This window comes from Argopecten irradians, chromosome 1 (genome assembly GCF_041381155.1).
Source record: "Argopecten irradians isolate NY chromosome 1, Ai_NY, whole genome shotgun sequence".
Classification (NCBI taxonomy): domain Eukaryota; kingdom Metazoa; phylum Mollusca; class Bivalvia; order Pectinida; family Pectinidae; genus Argopecten; species Argopecten irradians.
In genome coordinates this window covers 41,705,527-41,728,661 of record NC_091134.1, presented here as the reverse complement: position 1 = coordinate 41,728,661, position 23,135 = coordinate 41,705,527, and the positions used below count along the sequence as shown (strand labels likewise).

General features: G+C 35.1%; 2 protein-coding genes across 2 annotated transcripts; both read right to left on the bottom strand.

The window, feature by feature from the left end:
- Positions 1-464: 464 nt before the first annotated feature.
- Positions 465-12,041, bottom strand: LOC138328288 (uncharacterized). Its single transcript, XM_069275033.1, has 11 exons — positions 11,953-12,041; positions 11,611-11,769; positions 11,239-11,318; positions 10,085-10,156; positions 9,540-9,903; positions 9,048-9,121; positions 8,077-8,148; positions 4,661-4,856; positions 2,237-2,337; positions 1,574-1,685; positions 465-738 (listed from the first exon to the last, which is right to left on the bottom strand). The coding sequence occupies exons 1-11, from the start codon at positions 11,966-11,968 to the stop codon at positions 500-502; spliced, it is 1,485 nt and encodes a 494-aa protein (XP_069131134.1). The 5' UTR covers positions 11,969-12,041; the 3' UTR covers positions 465-499.
- Positions 12,042-13,502: 1,461 nt separating this feature from the next.
- On the bottom strand, positions 13,503-20,987 carry LOC138328279 (mucin-2-like). The gene is made up of 11 exons (XM_069275022.1): positions 20,920-20,987; positions 20,352-20,510; positions 19,933-20,012; positions 19,569-19,640; positions 18,457-19,426; positions 17,489-17,562; positions 16,667-16,738; positions 15,964-16,186; positions 15,700-15,800; positions 14,747-14,858; positions 13,503-14,426 (listed from the first exon to the last, which is right to left on the bottom strand). Exons 1-11 carry the CDS (start codon positions 20,933-20,935, stop codon positions 14,185-14,187), a joined length of 2,121 nt encoding a protein of 706 aa, XP_069131123.1. The 5' UTR covers positions 20,936-20,987; the 3' UTR covers positions 13,503-14,184.
- Positions 20,988-23,135: the final 2,148 nt, after the last annotated feature.

The window sequence follows — 23,135 nt, the reverse complement described above, 5'->3', positions numbered from 1 at the left end:
AGGTATTTCTATCAGTAACAAGCTCCATGATCAATGTATCAAGTTTATGATTTAGCTAAACCAACGGACATTGATTTTACTTTATATAACGACTGCCAAATTTCAAAATATAAACGATCATCCTTGATTTCCAGTAAATAGAAAATCTCAGATATGCTCTTCCAATGTTAGTTTCGTTTAAGATTATTGACAAATATAAAAGATCTGTTATTTCGAAAAATAAAAACAGCTATCATTTGCATCAAGCTGCAAAAGGGAAACTGTATCATCAGATTAGACTTCAAATGTTAGTAGAATAATATTCAAGAGGGTAAAAACTATATATTTTGTTGTCTTCACATCTAAATGCAAAAGACTATTTCCTATCGTTTTTAACTGACCGCACTTGGAGACGTTTGTGTACGAAATAGTCCAATAAATTGACAACACATTATATTTAATTATGCATTAATTGAAAAAATTGAGTCACTGAACGTTTTTATTTATTCAACATTGCCCACTAATGTACATGTTCTATTTCACATAAGGGCATGTGCTGGGTATGGCAATCTGATGGTTCCAGGTAATGACTTGTCGTTGTATGGTGACCCAGTACCCTTAACCCCAAGTGAACCGACGCACATTTGCCGGTGTCTATGATGTGAAGGTTATGGGAAAGGTCATGGTCTGCTACTTGTCCATTGCTCATTATCCATCTCTGGTGTGACACGTGACCATCCACCCACGCAATCGTACTTGCTGTAAACAACAAACAACATTTATTATTAAACATATACATGTAGACAAGTTTAAGTCTCATTCGAGTATTTTTGATACGGTACGAACTGGACATGGGCTACTGTTTCAATTTAATACTGACAATGTTAAAAAAATGAACTCAAATTAAAGAAAAATACACTTGTATTTCAAGAGTCGTTTATGAGACATTCCCCGGTTGAGGAAAGCCCTTTTTGTTTTTCTCTCTACCTGTATTCTGACGCGCTCACCGACCCTCATATAAAGCGCGTGATGCGGCACACGTGAACTTAGTCAATACATGCACATATTTTTTATTATATTACCTACTGATTATTAGTACAAACAAAACACTGACCTGTAAAGCTGTAAGGGGCTTGTTTTAGCAAGAAAACATGTCAACTCCTCTGAGCTGTCATTTAGATGTTTCTCAAATTAAAATTTCCACAGTAATGATTACAAATCCAAATCATAGTCCGTCCACATACATGCATCGTACCTGATGCATTCGACTGACCACGTGCACCGAAAGAGTGATCTAGCTGATATTATTACTTCCATGAAACTTTGTGTGTGCAGTGCAGTTTTTTTTCGATTGACGCATGTGTGTCAAATCCAGTGCTTTATAAAAAGGGTTTGTCAGTTGAAGATAACACTAAGCAGAGCAAAGAAAATCTCAAATGTATATCTTTAACTTGCACTGCCAGCTTTAACGTACCACATCAAGGCATATGTGATATGTGCGTATGGTATTGTTGTCAGCAAAATATCATGAACAGCAATGCACAATGTATTACATAAATGTTTTTTAATTGATTGTTGAAAAGAAAGTACGTACTTAGTCTACCTGCCTGGCTATAGGCATGCAATGCGACGTCCTGGAGTACTCTAACTAAGTCGTTATCGTCTTGAAAATCTGCCAGAGTAGCACACATGTCCTCACATTTAGCCTGCAGGGAGTTTAATTATACACGGACTTACAAAAATCGCTTTGTTTATAGTTTTTTTATCTTTATTTCCTTTTTTGGATATCAAACATAATGCGTAATATAAGATTGTTAGATATTAAACATATAAAACAATATATTTCTTTTCTTGTGTCCGGTGGTCACACCGTCATGTTTTGTATTTTTATTGTTTGATATGGCTTGAGATGGAAGGCCTTAATGTTACATTAATGAAAACAAGTTGAGCATATTTAATTGGGGGGGAAAGGTTGGTAGTTTTATATTTACCCGTCAAGTTTTTGATTTCCCTAATGAATTACGCATGTTACTACCTGTAAGAGTTGTATATTACATTTTAACATTGAGAAGTAGATTAAGCATGTACTTAAAGCAGAATACTTTGAGTCCTTGTTGATAATAAACACTGTATAGTTGTAATAGCGAATCATTCTAAGGATGTTTTATTGAAAATGTTCAATTTGCATGATGTCATGGGAAGATGATATTTCGTACATTGTAAAACGATGGGAAACCATAGTATTATATTATGTTACCTTTGCGTCCGTCCAGCTCAGAGGTGTCAAGGATAACGCATAGCATGATGTTTGATAATGGATCCAGCCTGCAGGACAGCTGGCGTATCGGCTAGGACAGTCTATGGATATAATGAAATATACAGCAATACTAAATATGTCAAGACCTTTTAGAGACAAACAGTATTCCCAAATATATGGATAAATTTATTCATGCTTACACGTACAAAACCAAGAACAAAACAGGAAAGTAAATCTGAAATAACGTTCATATACAATGTATAAACAGATAAATTGTGATTGCATCATTTACTTTCCTCTTATATGTTGTTAACGTAATAAGACGAAATTCAGTCATGATCATGTCTTGTCAATATTTTAATGTTAAATCTCGGCAATCGTTGATTCCTTTTGTCGTCACTTTGATAAGAAATTCATTATATTATAGTTTCGTTTATCGATCACAAAGGAGAAGGTACGTTAAGACTCGAATATGGCCGCAAAATTAATTATCCAGTAAAGAACAACATATTTTGCCATATAACAGTTGAATACATTTGTTTACACATAACATCCCGAAAATATCCCGCATGTGCCAATTATGTTCACTATGACGTAATCAACATGCAGTTTCCCGCCATTTTTCACAACAATCCTTGAAAAATCATACTTTTTGAGTGGTTTTCTTTAAAAATGAATGTGGCCACCTTCGTGGAGCAGAAAGAGATTTTCACACGTTGTGTATCGTGTATTTACGCAAATCCATGCAAAATATACATTTGCTCCAAGGTGGCGGCCAAATCCATTTCAAACCTTTTCTAACCTAAAGATGAGGAATTTCTAGCAAAATTTGGCGAGAAGAGGAAAATTATCAATTTGATGACGTCATAGGTGGAGCACATCGTGTACATGGTTATAAAAAGTTATGTTTTGATGAATGGCAAGTATGAGAGTATCTATTGATGTGAAATTGATGTGGATCAGAGTTAATATTTTTCGGCCTGAAAAATTAAGGCCAAACACTGGTCCTATCATATCTACTCCTTTATTTATTAGCGAATGTTGGAAATAACGTGAAAGCTGAGTAGTTTATAGGAAACCGTTGGACACAATGTCATAGTGTCACCCATGAGGTGAATCAAGTCACCTAACGATCCGTTATTGGGTACATACATGTACGTATTGAGGATTCCATTAACGAATACCGAATCCGTTAACTATCTTCACCAATGTCCGTTTCGTCATGTCATGTGGCTTCTGTGAGCATCCTCATCATTCAGGTTATTTAACTGAACAAGGATAATTTGTCATTCCGGGGGATGTTAAAGGGGTATTCCTTAAAATTAAAAGATTACGGATCGTTCATTTTTTTTTCTTACTGACGAAGTCAGTTTTATATGATGTATACTTATTAGAAACAATATTAAGCATCAGAACACTTTCTTAGCGACGCCCGAAAATATGCTTTCGAGCTGTCATTCTTCGTTGAGCCGCCACCTTGGCGGTGGTGTTTCATAACAAACGCATGCGCAGAGAGAGTTACATGGTACGTTGACAGAGCGGATCAAAACAAACAAAATGTCGGACTCAGAAGTGTTGGAAAGCGAGATGAGCATGTGTGTTGTATATCTACTGTAACAGATTTGATATTTCATATTATAACATAAAAAACTGACCAGTATTTTTTAACAGAATAAAACTTTGTGTTATTTGTTGACGATGCACGTGTTCTGTATTGGCTGTAAGATCTGTATCAAAGCAGCATACAAAAAGCGGGGCCTATTGAGGGTAATCAAATAAAACGTCGAGATTTAGAATGAAACGGATATCATATAGACTTAAAGGTGTATTCGTTCATATGTGGAACATTGGTCTCGGCATATTCAAAATTATTTACTATGGTATAGGTCTAATGCATTAAACCGTCAATTTGTTTTTCAAACGGTCACGCATGCGCAATCTATACATTTCCCATCAAAATGTGGGCAGGGCTAACCACATAGTGGCGGACAGCCACAAAATAATTCAATTAAACGAATAATTTACTTCTCCTAACTTTTAAATTTTGTTATTCACGTAAGGGCCATGCATTTCAAGGCACGTTTAAATTTCAAAAGGCCGAGATTCTTTATTTAACAAAAGTTTTGACTACAGTTATAAGGAATACCCATTTAAGAAACGTACCTTTACTTTTCAAAATGGACGAAGAGGGTCATTTTTGGTAAAAGTATTATCAGCTGTTTATTCAATCGTCATTATGTTTAATAGTAAACCACGTAAATTATGATTGACCAATCGAATTAGTCCATTTTCTTTGGTTTGGTTTAGTTTATTATATTTACGCCCTCTTATTAACAGCTTAGGGTCATGTAAGGACAGCCATGTATGCTGTATGTAGCGTGTATGTAGTGTGCGCTGAGTGTTTTGGGAGAGTGATCTACTTACGTTTCTGTGTTGTCGGTGGTAGAGTTGTTGTTGTTGTTGTTTGGGTTGTGGTAGTCGTTGGTGCCATAGTGGTTGTCGGGAGTAGAGCGTGGTGATTACAGTAATCACCTTTACAACAACCACCACGAAGTGAAAGTTCGAATGCTTGACGCTTTCCGAAGATGTTTGGGGCTGCTTCACCGAAGGATGAACACAACTAAAATAAATCAATATTATCTATATCGTAATGAAAATCACCATCCAAGAAGAAGGTATGTAATAAATATATTCTTACATTACACATAGAAGAGAAAATGTAGTAAAGGTTAGCTCATATGAGGGCAAGACAACGCTATACAGTGAACACGTTTATAACGCTATACAGTGAACACATTTATAACGCTTTACAGTGAAAACGTTTATAACGCTTTACAGTGAACACGTTTATAACGCTATACAGTGAACACGTTTATAACGCTATACAGTGAACACGTTTATAACGCTATACATGGAACACGTTTATAACGCTTTACAGTGAACACGTTTATAACGCTTTACAGTGAACACGTTTATAACGCTATACAGTGAATACGTTTATAACGCTTTACAGTGAACACGTTTATAACGCTTTACAGTAAACATGTTTATAACGCTATACAGTGAACACGTTTATAACGCTTTACAGTGAACATGTTTATAACGCTATACAGTGAACACGTTTATAACGCTTTACAGTGAACACGTTTATAACGCTATACAGTGAACACGTTTATAACGCTATACAGTGAATACGTTTATAACCCTATACAGTGAACACGTTTATAACGCTATAAAGTGAACACGTTTATAACGCTATATAGTGAACACGTTTATAACGCTATACAGTGAACACATTTATAAAGCTTTACAGTGAACATGTTTATAACGCTATACAGTGAACACGTTTATAACGCTTTACAGTGAACACGTTTATAACGATATAAAGTGAACACGTTTATAACGCTATACAGTGAATACGTTTATAACGCTATACAGTGAACACGTTTATAACGCTATAAAGTGAACACGTTTATAACGCTATATAGTGAACACGTTTATAACGCTATACAGTGAACACATTTATAACGCTTTACAGTGAACACGTTTATAACGCTTTACAGTGATCACGTTTATAACACTATACAGTGAACACATTTATAACGCTTTACAGTGAACACGTTTATAACGCTATACAGTGAACACGTTTATAACGCTATACAGTGAACACGTTTATAACGCTTTACAGTGAATACGTTTATAACGATATACAGTGAACACGTTTATAACGCTATACAGTGAATACGTTTATTACGCTATACAGTGAACACGTTTATAACGCTATAAAGTGAACATGTTTATAACGCTATATAGTGAACACATTTATAACGCTTTACAGTGAACACGTTCATAACGCTATATAGTGAACACGTTTATAACGCTATACAGTGAACACGTTTATAACGCTATACATGGAACACGCTTATAACGCTTTACAGTGAACACGTTTATAACGCTTTACAGTGAACACGTTTATAACGCTATACAGTGAATACGTTTATAACGCTTTACAGTGAACACGTTTATAACGCTATACAGTGAACACGTTTATAACGATATACAGTGAACACGTTTATAACGCTATACAGTGAATACGTTTATAACGCTATACAGTGAACACGTTTATAACGCTATACAGTGAACACATTTATAACGCTATATAGTGAACACGTTTATAACGCTATACAGTGAACACATTTATAACGCTTTACAGTGAACATGTTTATAACGCTATACAGTGAACACGTTTATAACGCTTTACAGTGAACACGTTTATAACGATATACAGTGAACACGTTTATAACGCTATACAGTGAACACGTTTAGAACGCTTTAAAGTGAACACGTTTATAACGCTATATAGTGAACACGTTTATAACGCTATACAGTGAACACGTTTATAACGCTATAAAGTGAACACGTTTATAACGCTATATATTGAACACGTTTATAACGATATACAGTGAACACGTTTATAACGCTATACAGTGAATACGTTTATAACGCTATACAGTGAATACGTTTATAACGCTATAAAGTGATCACGTTTATAACGCTATATAGTGAACACGTTTATAACGCTATACAGTGAACACATTGATAACGCTTTACAGTGAACATGTTTATAACGCTATACAGTGAACACGTTTATAACGCTTTACAGTGAACACGTTTATAACGATATACAGTGAACACGTTTATAACGCTATACAGTGAATACGTTTATAACGCTATACAGTGAACACGTTTATAACGCTATAAAGTGAACACGTTTATAACGCTATATAGTGAACACGTTTATAACGCTATACAGTGAACACATTTATAACGCTTTACAGTGAACACGTTTATAACGCTTTACAGTGAACACGTTTATAACACTATACAGTGAACACATTTATAACGCTTTACAGTGAACACGTTTATAACGCTATACAGTGAACACGTTTATAACGCTATACAGTGAACACGTTTATAACGCTTTACAGTGGAAACGTTTATAACGCTTTACAGTGAACACGTTTATAACGGTATACAGTGAACATGTTTATAACGCTATACAGTGAACACATTTATAACGCTTTACAGTGAACACGTTTATAACGCTTTACAGTGAACACGTTTATAACGCTATACAGTGAACACGTTTATAACGCTATACAGTGAACACATTTATAACGCTTTACAGTGAACACGTTTATAACGCTATACAGTGAACACGTTTATAACGCTATACAGTGAACACGTTTATAACGCTATACAGTGAACACGTTTATAACGCTTTACAGTGAACACGTTCATAACGCTTACATTGAACACGTTTATAACGAAGACGCTTACAACGAACACATGCTTATAATGTAGTACTCATCATTCCACGTCGAGGTTTCTATATGTCTGTGAAATGTGTATAACGAACTATGCTTATATCGAAGTAATTTCGTTGTTTCCCCAAAGGTTCGTTATACCCATGTTAACTGAATTTGGGAATTAACAGATTAACTCAATATGAAACAAAACTCATAATAATAACATCTCTCCGTACTTAAATGATTTGTTTGCCAAAGCTTTACATCAATATTCTATACGACAGATGTAATTCTGTATTTGCATATTTCAGAGTTATCTGCCCTTGCGTGTAGGTACTGTATTAAGTAAGACCCATTGTGTTTGTTAGTGTAACGTCATACGTTGTTGAGAAAACGACATAAAGTTTGCTCACAAAATAATGACGTCACAATCGAAACCTTACCGAAAGGAAGGTAAATCTGTAATGTGCAAAGACGGAATAGCAAAAGACAATACTGTTTATCTTTATTTAATTTTGAATTCATTGTTACCTTTTCGTTTAAACATCCCATCCTGAATCCTCTTTCAAGCGTGGCGGAAATAGTCTCAACAGTAAAACATTGCTAAAACAATTGGAAAAAAATGTTGTTCTCTACAAATAGTTTGAATGAATTTTTTTCGTTATCGAAAATGTAGTATTTTTGCACAGTCAAATCTTGAGTGGAAAGTCAAAGTCAAAACTGGAAAATATGATTTATTTCGGTGGTTAATTATCGTAAATATCCTTTGTATTTTTCAAATAAAGGAAAGCCATCATATTTGTTCGTTAGGCTTCCTTTTTCTTTTAACGGAATTTACCATAATCATGCATTAAATTGTTAACGTACTTATTTTGGCGTAAATGCGAAAGACAGCAAATTATGATTTATAAGCACAGATATAGATTAGCGCAACTCGCTTTTTCAATACAGGAAATTTCCCTTTATAAAATTGGGTGCTATACATGAATTAGCGCTTCACTGTGAAAAGCAGGAAATTAGTACTTAATAGTTTTATTTTTATACAGTTAAATTGAGACTTTATATAGGTATGCGTTCATTATTCTCCTCTGTTGATAGTATCGTCATCCCATTTGGTATTTCAGTCATGTAGCATTTTTTACAATCAAATTATGCCTGAACATCAAAAAAATATGAAAGGAAGAGTAATATTATCCGACAAGCCGTCTACCTCCAATTCTTCTATTTTTTGCGTGCCCAGTGGATTTTTGCTCACTACTTGAAATCATTGGTCGATCGGCGTTTGTATTTAAAAATTCACTTTTTCCTAATACACGCAATTATTGACCACACGATAAAAAAATGCCGCTTTTGTTGTTTTTTAAACAAAAATAATAGATTATATGTTCAATTTTGTTTGATAGAAGTTATTAAATATGCAAAAATACATTTTTGTATAGGGACGAAACTAGTATATTAAAAATTCTGAAAGAATACGAAAACAATTTCCAAAAAATGGTTACCTCTCCTGCTGCACAGACGGTTTTGTCAGAACAGGTTTCGGCGGCCGGCACGTGACTACACTGGTAACAACCCACTGTGAAATGTAACATATAACATATCAACAAAGGCACAATCAAAAAAGATCAAATTGCGCTCGTGTTTTAATAATGCAATATTGTAATACCATGATATTGTTTTCCAGTTATTTAAAATATTAACACAACTGGAAATTACTTCCGATACATTATCATTATTTTTTTATAATTAGAAAATGACAATGTTAGTCTTAATCATTTTAAAGTGGAAATACATAATAATGAGATTGCTATAATTATAATTATATAAGTGTTGATATTCTTTACGGATAATGTTCATCACAAACGGACGCATAGATTCCAGTTTGTTTGTTTTAACGGGAAGAGTAATAAATCAAGTAATCCGTTTAGTCGTGATTCAAAATTAGTTGTTCATTTTCTATTGGCTAAATCTTAAACTGATTGTAAAAGCCTTACTGCATTTGCCACATATCCTGGGACAAACTTCATTTGCAATACAATCGATTGTGCACATGGCCGGAAACTCGAGCGCTAAACGCAAACAGATATCCGCATCAACGTCATCACACACAGGTGTCGTAACAGGTGCTGACGTCATAACTGGAACAACAGCTGCAGACACAGTTGTAGGGACATCAGTTACTGGAACTGTGGTCGGTATTGTTGTTTGAAACAAGGGATCAGCATTGTCAACAGCCGTTGCGTTATGCGACTTAACGTTACATAAGTCGGAATCACAACATAAACCTTCTAATGTACCCCGCCTGGCATTATCCTCTCCTCTCCGACCTATGGCTGTACCGAAATGGGATGTACATATCTGCATAGATTGTAAGAACATAAAATTGGCAACTAAACAGGTTGTCATGATGTAAACTTATAGAGCATATAGATGTCGATGAAGTAGAGAACGGAAAATATATATTCACGAAATTCGTTCAACTTGTTTTACAATCAGCAAACTAAGGAGAACTCTTTGCATGAAACGCTTCGCCACTTACCGAACTTGGGGCGCAGCCGAGTTTGAATACTTCCTTGAAGTCATCCGTGAAAGTCTGGGTTGTGATGCAGGACTGGCCAGCCAATAAAATATATAAAGACAGTCATTATATTGTTTTAATCCGTAACTTTAATTTATTCAGCTTCTGCTTGGTCCAAACATGTATTTATAACACCATCGCTAGATTAAATTAATCAACAGCAATGCTGGAGATTTGCCGAAATTTTTGGTTCTGTGGTTACAAGGGCACTATTCACAGGTTTTGTAAAATAGGTATTGTAATAGCATTGGTGTAATATATTTTTAAGTGTCTTTGGCGATATGTTTTTGTGATATAAAACTATAAAAGTGAAAGAGTTCTACTATTACAATACAAATATAAAATATAGCCTCCCTAAGCAAACAGTCATTCACATAGAAGCCTAATTTAACATATATCCATTGATCATAATTGGGTACAGTACGTTACTCTAACATACTCTCATTAGTAAAATGTGCATTTTAGGTCTTGTTGAATATAATTCAAAAGGTGGCACATCAAGTTCGAATTTTCTATCGAACATAGGCTTGTGGAAATATGTCAGGATATCTTAACCCCTGGACCACCGCCGAAATATCAGATGTATAAGAGAAACTATACACAAATTGGCTTTTTGTAGGTTAATGCGAGGAATTGTTAAACCTTTGAAACGTGAAATTCAAAGGTTTAACAATTCCTCGTATTAACCTACAAAAAGTCATTTTGAGTTGTATGAAATGATGCCTCTTTAAAAAACCAGTTTGAAGGAAACATTTAACGACTATGATTTAAACAAAAATTCAAGAAAATCTTCATCCATGTATCCTCAGTAGGTACTTTTGGCACTTCTGATAGGCTTCTTCACATGTGTCAAATGTTTTTCCTAATCCTACCCGGCAATGTTGTTTGCCATGTTTGCTTATATTATGGCTATTGCTCGATGATCGGCAATGCTATATTTTGATTGGTCAAAAATGTAGAAGAGACCGGGAATTCCTTGTCAGATTACCGGATTTGCTAGGTCAACCTCTGAACAGGTGTTCATCGGTCTCAGGTTGACATTGTATTTTGTCAATACCTGTCTGGGCGAATCAAAGTCATATAACAAAGGTACTTGTCATACTAGATGCACGCACGTGATCAAGCGATGGACATTGGGTAGCTGTGGTACACTGGTCTGGGCTGGACACCTCGTGACACTGGTAACATTTTAAAGCTGTAACAATGAATGAATGAATCAGGAAAATTACGATAGTGTTATCACAAGTGAACATGCCGAATACATTGCATTAAAGTCTAATTTTATCACATCAATTTTCCAATTTTCCTTTTTTGAACATCAAACATCGAAGATTCCGGCATACGGTCAGTGCATGACGAGTGTTCCAATGGGATAGGAACTCGCCACAAAAACATTTAACACATATTATGTTACTATGCACAATACTTCTGTTAATACCATAGATGTTAACGATTGTATATCAAACAACTGTAAATAGACTACATACGGCATTTTCCGCAGAAGCGTGGACAGAGGGCTACAGAGTAGCATGTATTGTCGCACATATTTGGATTGAGATTGTGTATGTCCCGACATATCGGGGAATTAACATCTTCACATACTCCGTCTGTCTGAGCACTGCCAAGGGCCAAACACACAATAAACACTGAAACACGGAACGGAATGTCGTATGGTGGGAAGTCGAAATAAAAACATCAAATCACTTAACTTGAAATTAATTATCATTAATATCTTTACATGGTTATCAATTATTGATACATATAGACATATTGACATTTTTTTAAATATAATTGTCGAAAAGTTAGGTTTGACTGAATGCTATATTTACCTGAAAACCTCAACATGCTGAAGTACGTGCTTATCTATCAGGAGTGACACGATTAGGAGATTGTGGAAAGGCCGTGTTATATCATGATGTCTGATAGCGAATTCAGAGGCATGCATATATAATTGCATCGCAATCATCTTATAAAAAAACTTTATATTTACATCTTTATTTGCCTATATTTATATTATATTGTCACTGTATTCTTCTAATTCCGTAATCAAAGTGACAATATTATGAAAGTGCATTGAAAGTTGCATTGATAATCTGTAAAGCCGGCACTTATGCCAATTTGAGTAGTTAGTATCACCTTGACCTGTTCGCACCTTTCTTCTGTGGTTTATCTCGCCGCCATTGTAAATTGCAAAATTAGCTACAGACATTATAAGCAGACCGAACCTGTGTCAACGGTGAAAACATCTTATGTGTAGAATTGCTCAAATGGCTCATTTTAAATATATCATAATTTAATCTTAATTGCATTATGATTTTTTATTTTAGTCCTGTTGTCACAAGCTAACTAAGACAATAGCAATTTGATAGGTTTGTGAAATGTTAATTGTAGGCGATTCTGCCTGATACACATTATGAGTTTAAGTTTAAAACAAAAAGCGTAAAAGTCAACAGAACAAGAATTTTGACCTTTGGTTTTCATCGAATTAGAGATGGGTTTGGTCATATCGTTTTTATAACATAGAGCGCAATGGAGGTTTGTAATCCAACAGATTGATATCTCATTTCACTTTTTAAGTACTACACCACATGGGACCGCGCTGGCCGAGTGGTTAAAATGCACTTACATATTACTACCCTGGTTTCAGAGTTCAAATCCCATTTGGTACTGACCGCTGGTCGGTAAATTATCTCAGGGTACTCATGTTTTCATCCACCATCAGTCCTGGTACATCCTAGTGACCCTGACTGCTGATAGGACGTAAAACTAAACAACCCAACTTCTACATCATCAAACAATGTATAGTTTATCAATTCCAAAACAAGAATAGGCAGCTTTTTATTTGTCTAGAGGCTGTCCTTTCAAAGATTGGGTGTCCTATTTACCTTTAAAAACAAATTTAAGTGAAAAAATGTTGTATCCCGATAAAAGATGCGTTGCATTTAATTCCAAATTGAATGCAATACTAACGTAAAGCAGAATTACTGTAATCTATAGGTGATATATATACTGGCATAATCTGTATTTGCATATTACGGAGTTATCTGCCTTTGCGGATAGGTATCCTTTGTCACGTCGTTATTTTGTATTCTCTGAAAGGATGATGTTACGCTCATTAACACATGACAGCACAATCAAAACCTATCCGCACGGACAGATAACTCTATAATATGCAAAAGCAGAATACCGAATAGTTGAAAAAAACTAGTAATTATTTAGAAACTGAACACATCTTATTCTAATAGATAATTATTGTACATACAATTCCAAAACGTTCACATTTGTCATTGTTCTTATTTTTAATTACAAACAAAAAACAGTATTTCAACCCTTCCTTTGGGTGTCATGTTGAACATGAATACATAATGCTCCCCTTTTTCTGAGATATGAGTATAAAAGTGGTATTTTCTGTTCTAAATATCGACGGACAAGACAGGTCCATCCTAAACAAAACTTTCTTTTCAAAAAGCAACCCAATTAGTCATCGTCTTAACCTCACGCTCTTTCTACAGCCGAAGACTGACGATTGGTTTTACATTATGTACTTCACACAAAGCTGTCAATTCTAGATGTTTGTTGCTGTGTTTGGTTTAGTCAAACACTATGTTAGTAGAAACAGTGTAAAAAAGAAACTAGATTTTATGTTTATGTTTTCCCCTTTTTTATTTCAGCGTTACTGCGTAATTAATGATATACCTATGATCAGATTTATTTTCTAAAATTGCAAGTGTCATGTTTTATGCAACCGAGTGGATGAGAGTTTATTTTTCTTTTGTTGACGTACATGTAATTAAAATACAAGTGATACACAGGGAAGACTCTAGTCTTTGGAACACTTTGTGTTGTTAACAGAATATGTGAAGACAAGTTAAAAAAACGCCGTCTTGAAACTAAATAAGCATGTTTTCATAAACACGTTTTACATAAAAAAAACAAAAAAATAAAAAAAAACCATTGATGTTACATATTTTTCTTGAACTATATACTAAATTATCTTACGTTCTAAACAAACAATGTTCACTCAATACTACGTGTGCGGAAATGTAAATTTATTTAAAGTCTCACGAATAAACATGTTCTATTTCACATAATGGCATGTGTTGGGTGTGACAGTCCAATGGTTCCAAGTACTGACTAATCGCCGTATGTTGACTCAGTGTCCAGGTTCCAATATTTATTGAGCCACACTCGGAGTTGTCGGACCTGCGTAAGTTATGCGTGAGACTACTATCCACTCCCTGTCCATTTCCCAGGACCCAATGATAGTTTGTCACCTGACCATCTACCCATGCTATTGTACTTCCTATAAATTAATGTGATTTAAAGTTAAAGCAATACATATTCATATCGCTTACTGGTCTTAATTAAAGTTCGCGAAACACCGTGAAGAAATACCCTAGTATTCGGGGAGAAAATAATAGTGGTTTGCTAAATCATTTCCGATTGGAGATGATCATACCAAGATAAAATTAACATTCAAATTATTTGCACCAATAGAGATGCATCAGAAAAAAAACAAAGAAAGATTAGAGATTTTAATGAGTTTCAATAAAAAAATTGTCAAGAGTCTAGCGTGTAAACAAGAGTTAATAAAAACAAAAAGTATTTAGGTAATATACGTACTTAGTCTTCCAACCTGGGCGTTCACTTTCTTTCCGACATCCGCAATGACACTAAGTAAGTCAGCGCTAGAACTAAAATCCGCTAGGTTACTGCATAGACGTTCACATGTAGCCTGTATGTGGAGTGAAAACCGATATCAGTGATTGCTTTTAACCATCATGATATAAACATATGTATACAATAACTTATAAGGAAAATATGTGTCCAATACTCAAGATAATTATGCAATCAAACAAAATGTCCGTCGCGAATTTTGTATGTAGGTTTCTTAAAAAGGTTTTCCCATGGACATGTTTGATTAATAGATTAAAATAAATTAATATACTATATTTTCTATATCAGTAATAATGTAGGATTCGGGTTTTGAAACTAACAAATTTTGTTACAATGTTCAACCTCAGGATATTTCGTGATCATTTTATAAATGAATGCTTCTGATGCGTTGCAGAGAATAGTTTAGTTGCTACAAAATGTTCACTTAAACTGCCAGTGCGACATTTTTTTTATATCCATTATATATTTCTGCTGTACATATGGATTTATAATTTTGTTTTTCAATTTCACATTTTAATGACGTTAAAGTCTTTCGAATGATAGAAAATGGTAAAAAATAACAATGTGGCAAAATAGTACGTACGACATGTCAGTTTTAGAAAGAGCAACATTATTTCTTTTATGCTTCAAGATATTAAGTAGTAATCAAATGTTTCGTATGAAGCGTCAAAATTGTGACAACAGAATATTTCGATTTTCAAAATTTATGGGATAAGTGGTACATATATTGCTTTTCTGATATTAATGAATGATGTTTGGTCATTTTTAAGAAAATACTGGTTTTGTCAATTCTGTCAACAATGATTCTTAGCATTTCACCAATATGGAAGGCAATGCTTTAGTTTGCATGTGTTTGATTCACAATAGTTCACTGACTTCTTGACTTGAAATGTTTCTACCTTGGCGTCCGCCCAGCTCTTCGGCGTCACTGACAAAGCATAGCATGATGAATGGTAAGGGATCCATCCAGTCGGACATTTGGTGTGGCGACTTGGGCAGTCTGAAAAAATACACATTGTGATGAAAGAGAAGAAAATACCCCAGATTACTAAAAACACTAATTACTTATGCAAAGATATACTACGAAAATTTTGAAATATTGTCACACTTACGTCGACAAAAAATAGCGATTGCTTGAAAATACATTTTATTAATTTACATACTGTAGTCAGGGTTATGTGTTGTCGGTTGCTGAGTTGTTGTTGTTGGTGGTGGTGGTGTTGTTATTGTTGGGGTTGTGGTAGTCGTTGGTGCCATAGTGGTTGTCGGTAGTAGAGCGTGGTGGTTACAGTAATCACCTTTACAACAACCACCACGAAGTGAAAGTTCGAATGCTTGACGCTTTCCGAAGATGTTTGGAGCTGCTTCACCGAAGGATGAACAAAGCTATAACAAGGTTTGGGCAAGCGCAATAAAGATCTTGTGATTTATATAGTTGGATGGCTGGGCCCACTCATTCAATAAGGTAATAACCTTTTGATTAGTCGGGCCTTGGGTATTAAGGAAATGAACCCTGCTTATTGCTCATCCCTCTTATCATTTACGGATACTGTAAATATACTTATTTTAGCGCTTTTCGTGCTGCCTGTGAAGCGCTAATTCATGTACAGAACTTAACTTTGTAAATGAGTATTTTTGGGAATAAATCATAATTTATCATTTCGCATTTGCGCTAAGATTCGACTTCAAATACATTTAGATAATAAAAAATAATTGTCATATGGTAGATATCGTTTAAAAAGAAATTGCCTGAATATAAAAGAAGTTTTAGAATGTATATACAGTTATTGGTTATCAAGACTGGAAAATCAGGAAAACGTATTGTATAATATTCATGCTTTATGCCTAAATAGAAAAACTCCTTACCTTTTCGTTTAAGCATCCCATCCTGAATCCCCTTTCTAAAGTAGCTGATATTGTCTCAACAGTAAAACATTGCTAAAACAGTTTAAAATAATACAACAGTCATTTAAATATCACATACATAGTATTTGTATCATTTCCATGATAATTGTTTACTTTTTGTCCATATTGCACTAAATAATGTTTTGGTTTTTCTCTGGAAATATGAATTCAAAGTAATGCGATGTTGTCTTCATAAGACAAATGAGCAGGGGGCATGTACATGCACGGGCACAAATTCTAATCTCACTGCGATAATCATAATCCAATGCGATATTATAATGTTTTTTGATGTTAAAGTCTTATAAATGTTTACATTACTTTAACTTCCATATAACCGGCTATTTTCGCGGGCCAAAATTTTCGCGATTTGGACCCAAACTAGAATATGTGTTCTCTGAATATAGCATGAAGGGATAAAACAATCTTCATTGATCCTCATAATGTAAGTCAAATTTAGCACTTTGCAACACCCTATAATTTCGGGAAATGTTTAGTGAGAAAAAAAAGCTAATCAGAAATGACGTTGCAAAACAACGATAACAACACACAGCATCGATGACACTTTTATAGGGTGGTAACAAGTAATTATGAAAATAGTCCCCAAGTTTCACAAACTATGCCCTTGTGTCACATCCGAGGTCAAATTACAGTTACATACGTAGAATTCTCATTGCGTCCTTATATATCCTTCTAATAGCGTAATACTCAAAAGTGAATTCCGGATAATTTTATCGCTATATTTTTCTCGATGTTGATATAAAAATGAGTTTTGAAATATGTTACCTCTCCGGCGGCACAGATGGTTTTGTGAGAACAGGTTTCGGCGGCTGGCACGTGACTACACTGGTAACAACCCACTATACAACATACCATGTGATACTTACGCAGAGAAACAAGAAAAAGAGATCATGTAATATTTTCCCTTTAATAAGTATTTTTAGTTTTGTTTTAGCTAATATCCCAGTAATCCCTTGAGTGTATCTGACTTCGTTGTACCGTCATATAGGCAGATGCTCCGAAAAAGAAACGGAGGAATTTACGTTGTTACATACATTTGTACATACATTGACCATTTTGTTTCTACCAAATACATGAACTGTTGTACATGTATATGATTCTAATCCACACACGTGTTTATCATATAAACTGTGTTTTGTAGCATTTGCTGAATTAACTAGGTGAGCCCTCTCACAGGCCCTCTAGGTTCTAGGAAAGTATAGTTCATCTGATGCATATGAAGTTTGAAAGATCAACTTATTGTGATAAAAATGTATTAGATAGTTATGAGTTATAAGTTATATTCACAGGAAAGTGATCAGTTGTTTATTCAACCCAATTAAAACTTTTATTAAATATGCTCCACCGCTGTCAAATTGTTATTTTCTCAATAATAAACAGGAGCAGACGAATTAGTATTTTTCGTCAGTACAAAAATTGCTTTCTTTACACCATTACTACCATTGAAAAGCTTAAACTTCTAATTATACTTCAAGATAAAAATATTGAAAATGATTAATTGTGTCCCGTGGCCCTATATGGAATGAAGTACTGATTTGCACATGCACCAAAAGTAACATATTTTATTTTATATTATTTTTGTATTAATTAGTCATATGTATATATATATATATATACATACACAGGATTAAACACCAGTTATTGTTTAAGTAATGAGTATCGTTTATGCTCTGTCGGTGGTTGAGCATCTTTTGAAGCTATTCATTTTAAACGCATTATGTAAGTAAACTTACTGCATTTGCCACATTTCCTAGGGCAGACCTCGTTTGCAATACAATCAACAGTGCACATAGCCGGGGATGCAGCATCTAGACGAGAGCAGATATCCGCATCAACGTCATCACAGTCAGGGGCAACAGTCACTGGAGCTGAGGTGGCAGCTGAAGTTGATGTCCACGCTGCAGTTGGAGTTGTAGGCCTTTCAGTTATTAGACCTGACGTTACAGCTGGAGTTGAAGTCCATGCTGCATTTGGAGTTGTAGGCCTCTCTGTTATTAGACCTGACGTTTCAACTGGAGTTGAAGTCCATGCTGCAGTTGGAGTTGTAGGCCTCTCTGTTATTAGACCTGACGTTTCAATTGGATTTGAAGTCCATGCTGCAGTTGGAGTTGTAGGCCTCTCTGTTATTAGACCTGACGTTACAGCTGGAGTTGAAGTCCATGCTGCACTTGGTGTTGTAGGCCTCTCTGTTATTAGACCTGATGTTACAGCTGGAGTTGAAGTCCATGCTGCATTTGGTGGATCAGTTATCAAACCTGGAGCTACAGATGATATAGATAGATAATATGTCCGGTCTGTAGCTGCGGTAGGAACGCCAAAATCAGTTACTGTAGCTGCGGTGGGAGTATCTGTCCGCGCTGCAGTCAGAGTTGTAGGCATGTCAGTGATTGGAGTTGATGTAACTTTGGCAAATGGAACTGATGTCGAAACTGGAGCTTGAGTATTTGTCTGCGCCGACGTTGCAACCATAGGTGAAGTTTTGTGCGTAGTTGGATCGATATCTATGACAAAGTCATCAAACGAAACAGGCGGCACGACGTCGTCGCCGAGTACAGGTATGGCTGGAAGTATTGACTTCTGAGACACGTTACGAGACTTGATGTTGCATAAGTCCGTATCACAACAGGAGCCTTGTAACGTACCTCGTCGGTCAATGTTATCTTCTCGTCGACCTATTGCTGGACCAAAATGTGATGTGCATATCTGCATTTGTAAAATAAGAAAAGAAGATTGGGTAAACAATTGAATATGCAGTCAGCTGCCACCAAAACCTTAAAGTATGTTGAACAAGATTTTGAACTCACAGTTCAGTATATTAAAGTATACATGTATTTTTGGTACTTACAAAGTTAGGAGCACAACCCAGCTTAAACACTTCCCTGAAGTCATCAGTAAAAGTTTGACTTGTAATGCAGAACTGGACACAAACAAAACAGTGAATCAATGACCTAAAGTTATGAAGCGTGAAATACAGCTATTCGTCGTTGAGGTGCAATTACAGTTAAAGTACTTCACATTCAACTTATGGTACTAGTAAATTGATTATGTAATTGCAGCTTGCAGATGATAGTCTTATCTCCTCTTTTTAAACTTTCTTTATCAACAGAAAATTCATATCACCATAACACAATTCTGATGATAGTTGCATTCTCAATTTTACATCAAGAGCTGTATGGGTAATTAATACTGATCAGAGCTTGTGTACTCACGTGATCAAATGACGGACACTGCGCGGTTGTGTAACATTGGTCTGGGCTGGACACCTCGTGACACTGGTAACATTTCAACGCTGTAGCACAGATAATATTGTTAATCAATTATGTACTTCTAAGATATATTTCTACATTTTGAAACAGAGAGACTCACATTACTCTATTGATAACCATGATCTGCATTATAAGTGAATGCATGCAGCCTAGACTTGGTACAGCAATACCTACATGTACACGAATGGGAATCCAGTTTACTGAAACCAAGGTGGTCCGCACGGGAATATTGACACTGTAGTTTAGTTATGATGCATATATGTGTTAAATACCACAATTACTGGATACTACTAATACTACTAATAGCCGGAGTGAAGAATGGTAATGAAAGCATTGTATACCAAGGGAAAACGAATACATACGACATTTTCCACAGAAGCGTGGACAAAGAGCTACAGAGTAGCACGCGTTTTCGCACATGTTTGGGTTCAGTTTGTACAAATCCTGACAGATGAGAGAATTGACATCTTCACACACCCCGTTGTTCTGAGCACTACTTAGAGTCAGACTTACTAGAAGGACTGAAACATTAAAAACAGACATTCACATAATCAAAATATAAAACTGAAAGTTAATGACGTTTCAGGTAATTGCATTGATGATTATATCCGCTTGCTTCGTAATACATGTATCATCATACATACAGATGATGTATTATCAACTGATATTAAGAGATGGCATCCCTGGGTGGTTTTTCTTCCCAATGTCTTTCATATACTGTAAACATTGATATTTTATTGCATCAATCCTTCGCTGTGATGTCATTTCTGCGATAGATACATCTTCAAAGCTTTAGCGACACAGTTAATACATTTACTCATAATACGAACGGGATATATTCTTGATCAATCAACCATCGCGAAATTAGTGAAATCCCTCTTGCGTAAATATCCCCATTTAAAGTAATCAGGGTCCATTTTATATATTTACCTGTAATCACCAACATCCTAAAGTTTTTGCTTATCTACCATCTACATGGACTGACCCACAACCAAGATAGACGACATTTCGCGTATCGTTATCAGCTTTGTTCAGCTATTGAAACGAAGAAAATTGCCTTATTAATTATATAATTATAATAAATGACGTTGGCACGTGTAAAGGGATGGTTTTAACACTTACGCAGTATAGCTTTTCGACAGGAAGATAATTTATGACTTTAAAAAAGCAATGTTGGCAGAAATCGGCAAGAAAACTCAAGTGACCTCATTTTTGTCAAGCATGTAGCAGGCGTTTCTATGTCGATGTCGTTATCTTAATTCTCAATAAGTAGGACAATTTGGAAATGTTTACACCTATATTTAGTTTTACTGTGATCACGATTCCATTCATAACGCTTTACCACCAACTATCGACAATTTACAGTCCTCAACATCTCGTGAAGCATTGTATTAAAGGGACTAAATCGTTAAAAAAATCATGTAATAAAAGATAAAACGTATTATAGAACTTAAAATAATTTTAAAAGTTGTGTACTTGTGTTAATAACAAAATTTAAAAGTTTGTGTAATCATTTTGTTCAAAAAAGGAGAAAAAAAATGAAAACAAATAGAAACGACCTAGTCACTATTTCATATTATTATCTTTCGGCGAGGTAAACAATCCCTGTGTGCATGCGCGATGTGGGAACATTCACCGAAGGAAATCTCATCTGTCTGATGGACATATCTGCTATCGAATGAAAACACCAATTTATCGACTTCAAGTTCCTGATTATTGTGTTAAATCTAATAAACGTTGAAACATATGCATAAGTTTTGTGAAAAGTTTCTAGGTGTAAATATTCATATATTGTAAAGGTTTTGCAGCTATAAAGAAGAGTTTTCATTATATTATATGGTTTATACTTGCTTCTACCCTTATTTTATTTTCATTTGTCATGGTATTAGGTACTAATCCGCTAAACCTGCCAATATTATTAGTTTTTTAATGGCCTAATGTATAGACTTTATAATAAGGAAAAAATGGAAACAAAAACTAATAATATAGGCATGTTAACGGACTAATGAGGTACATGTATTTCTTTTATCATTATATCAATATTTACATTCCCTATATTTCTATAGTTATAATGTCTATCCGTCTAATGGGCATTCCCTATATATCTCTAGTTATAGTCTTTTTCCGTCTAAGGGACATTCCTTATATACCCCTAGTTATAATATGCATGTATATCCGTCTAATGGGCATTCCCTATAAATACCTAGTTATAGTCTCCATCCGTCTAATGGAAATTCCCTATTATACAAATATTTCATGTGTTACTGTGCTCTAGTTCATAATATTTACCCCTCGGTGGTGGTAATCAACAAATATTATATTTTATTACATAATCACTAATTTTTAATTGACTATTTTATAAAACGAATACTACAATCTTATAACAAAATCACCAGTACCGTAACGCACGGAGAAGCTTCAAGTCCTATCGAAGATTGTCGTATAACCTCCGTACGTCACGTTGTAACTCCGGTTTGAATGTCTTATTATCTTCTTTAACATTATTAGACCTGCATACAGCCTTTTAATCTAATGCATTCGCCGTGTCCGTCCTTTACTTGATAAACGTCTACAAAGCTAGCGTGAAATTGAGCGTGAACCTTTGTGACGTCATAATAACGTAACTCACTGTTATGCGCGATTCCTCGGAAGTTTTCTACAAAACTAGACAACAACAGCGAGGTGTTCCTAAAGCCGTGCAATATAACATCTCGAACCGTGCAATATTAACGTTTCCATGGAAGCGTGCAATATAACTTCGAACTGTGCAATACATGTTTAACAAGGTTTTATTGAACAGTCGGGATAATAGTTGTTATTATTTAAAGGACTTCGTAAGAGAAAAATCACTGGGCACTATCGATGATATGGAATGAGGAACGTTATAGCATTTTTCTTAACGGTATAATAAAACACTTATTGAATGGGTTTACCTTGACACAACTATTTCCCTCGGCTTCGCCTCGGGATATAGTTTATGTCCCGGGGGACAATAAGAGTGCTATTTCCCTCATACCCATTCAATAACTGTATATTATATTGCACGGTTCGAAGTTATATTGCACGCTTCCATGGAAACGTTATATTGCACGGTTCGAGATGTTATATTGCACGGCTTTAGGAACACCTCGCTGTTGTTGTCTAGT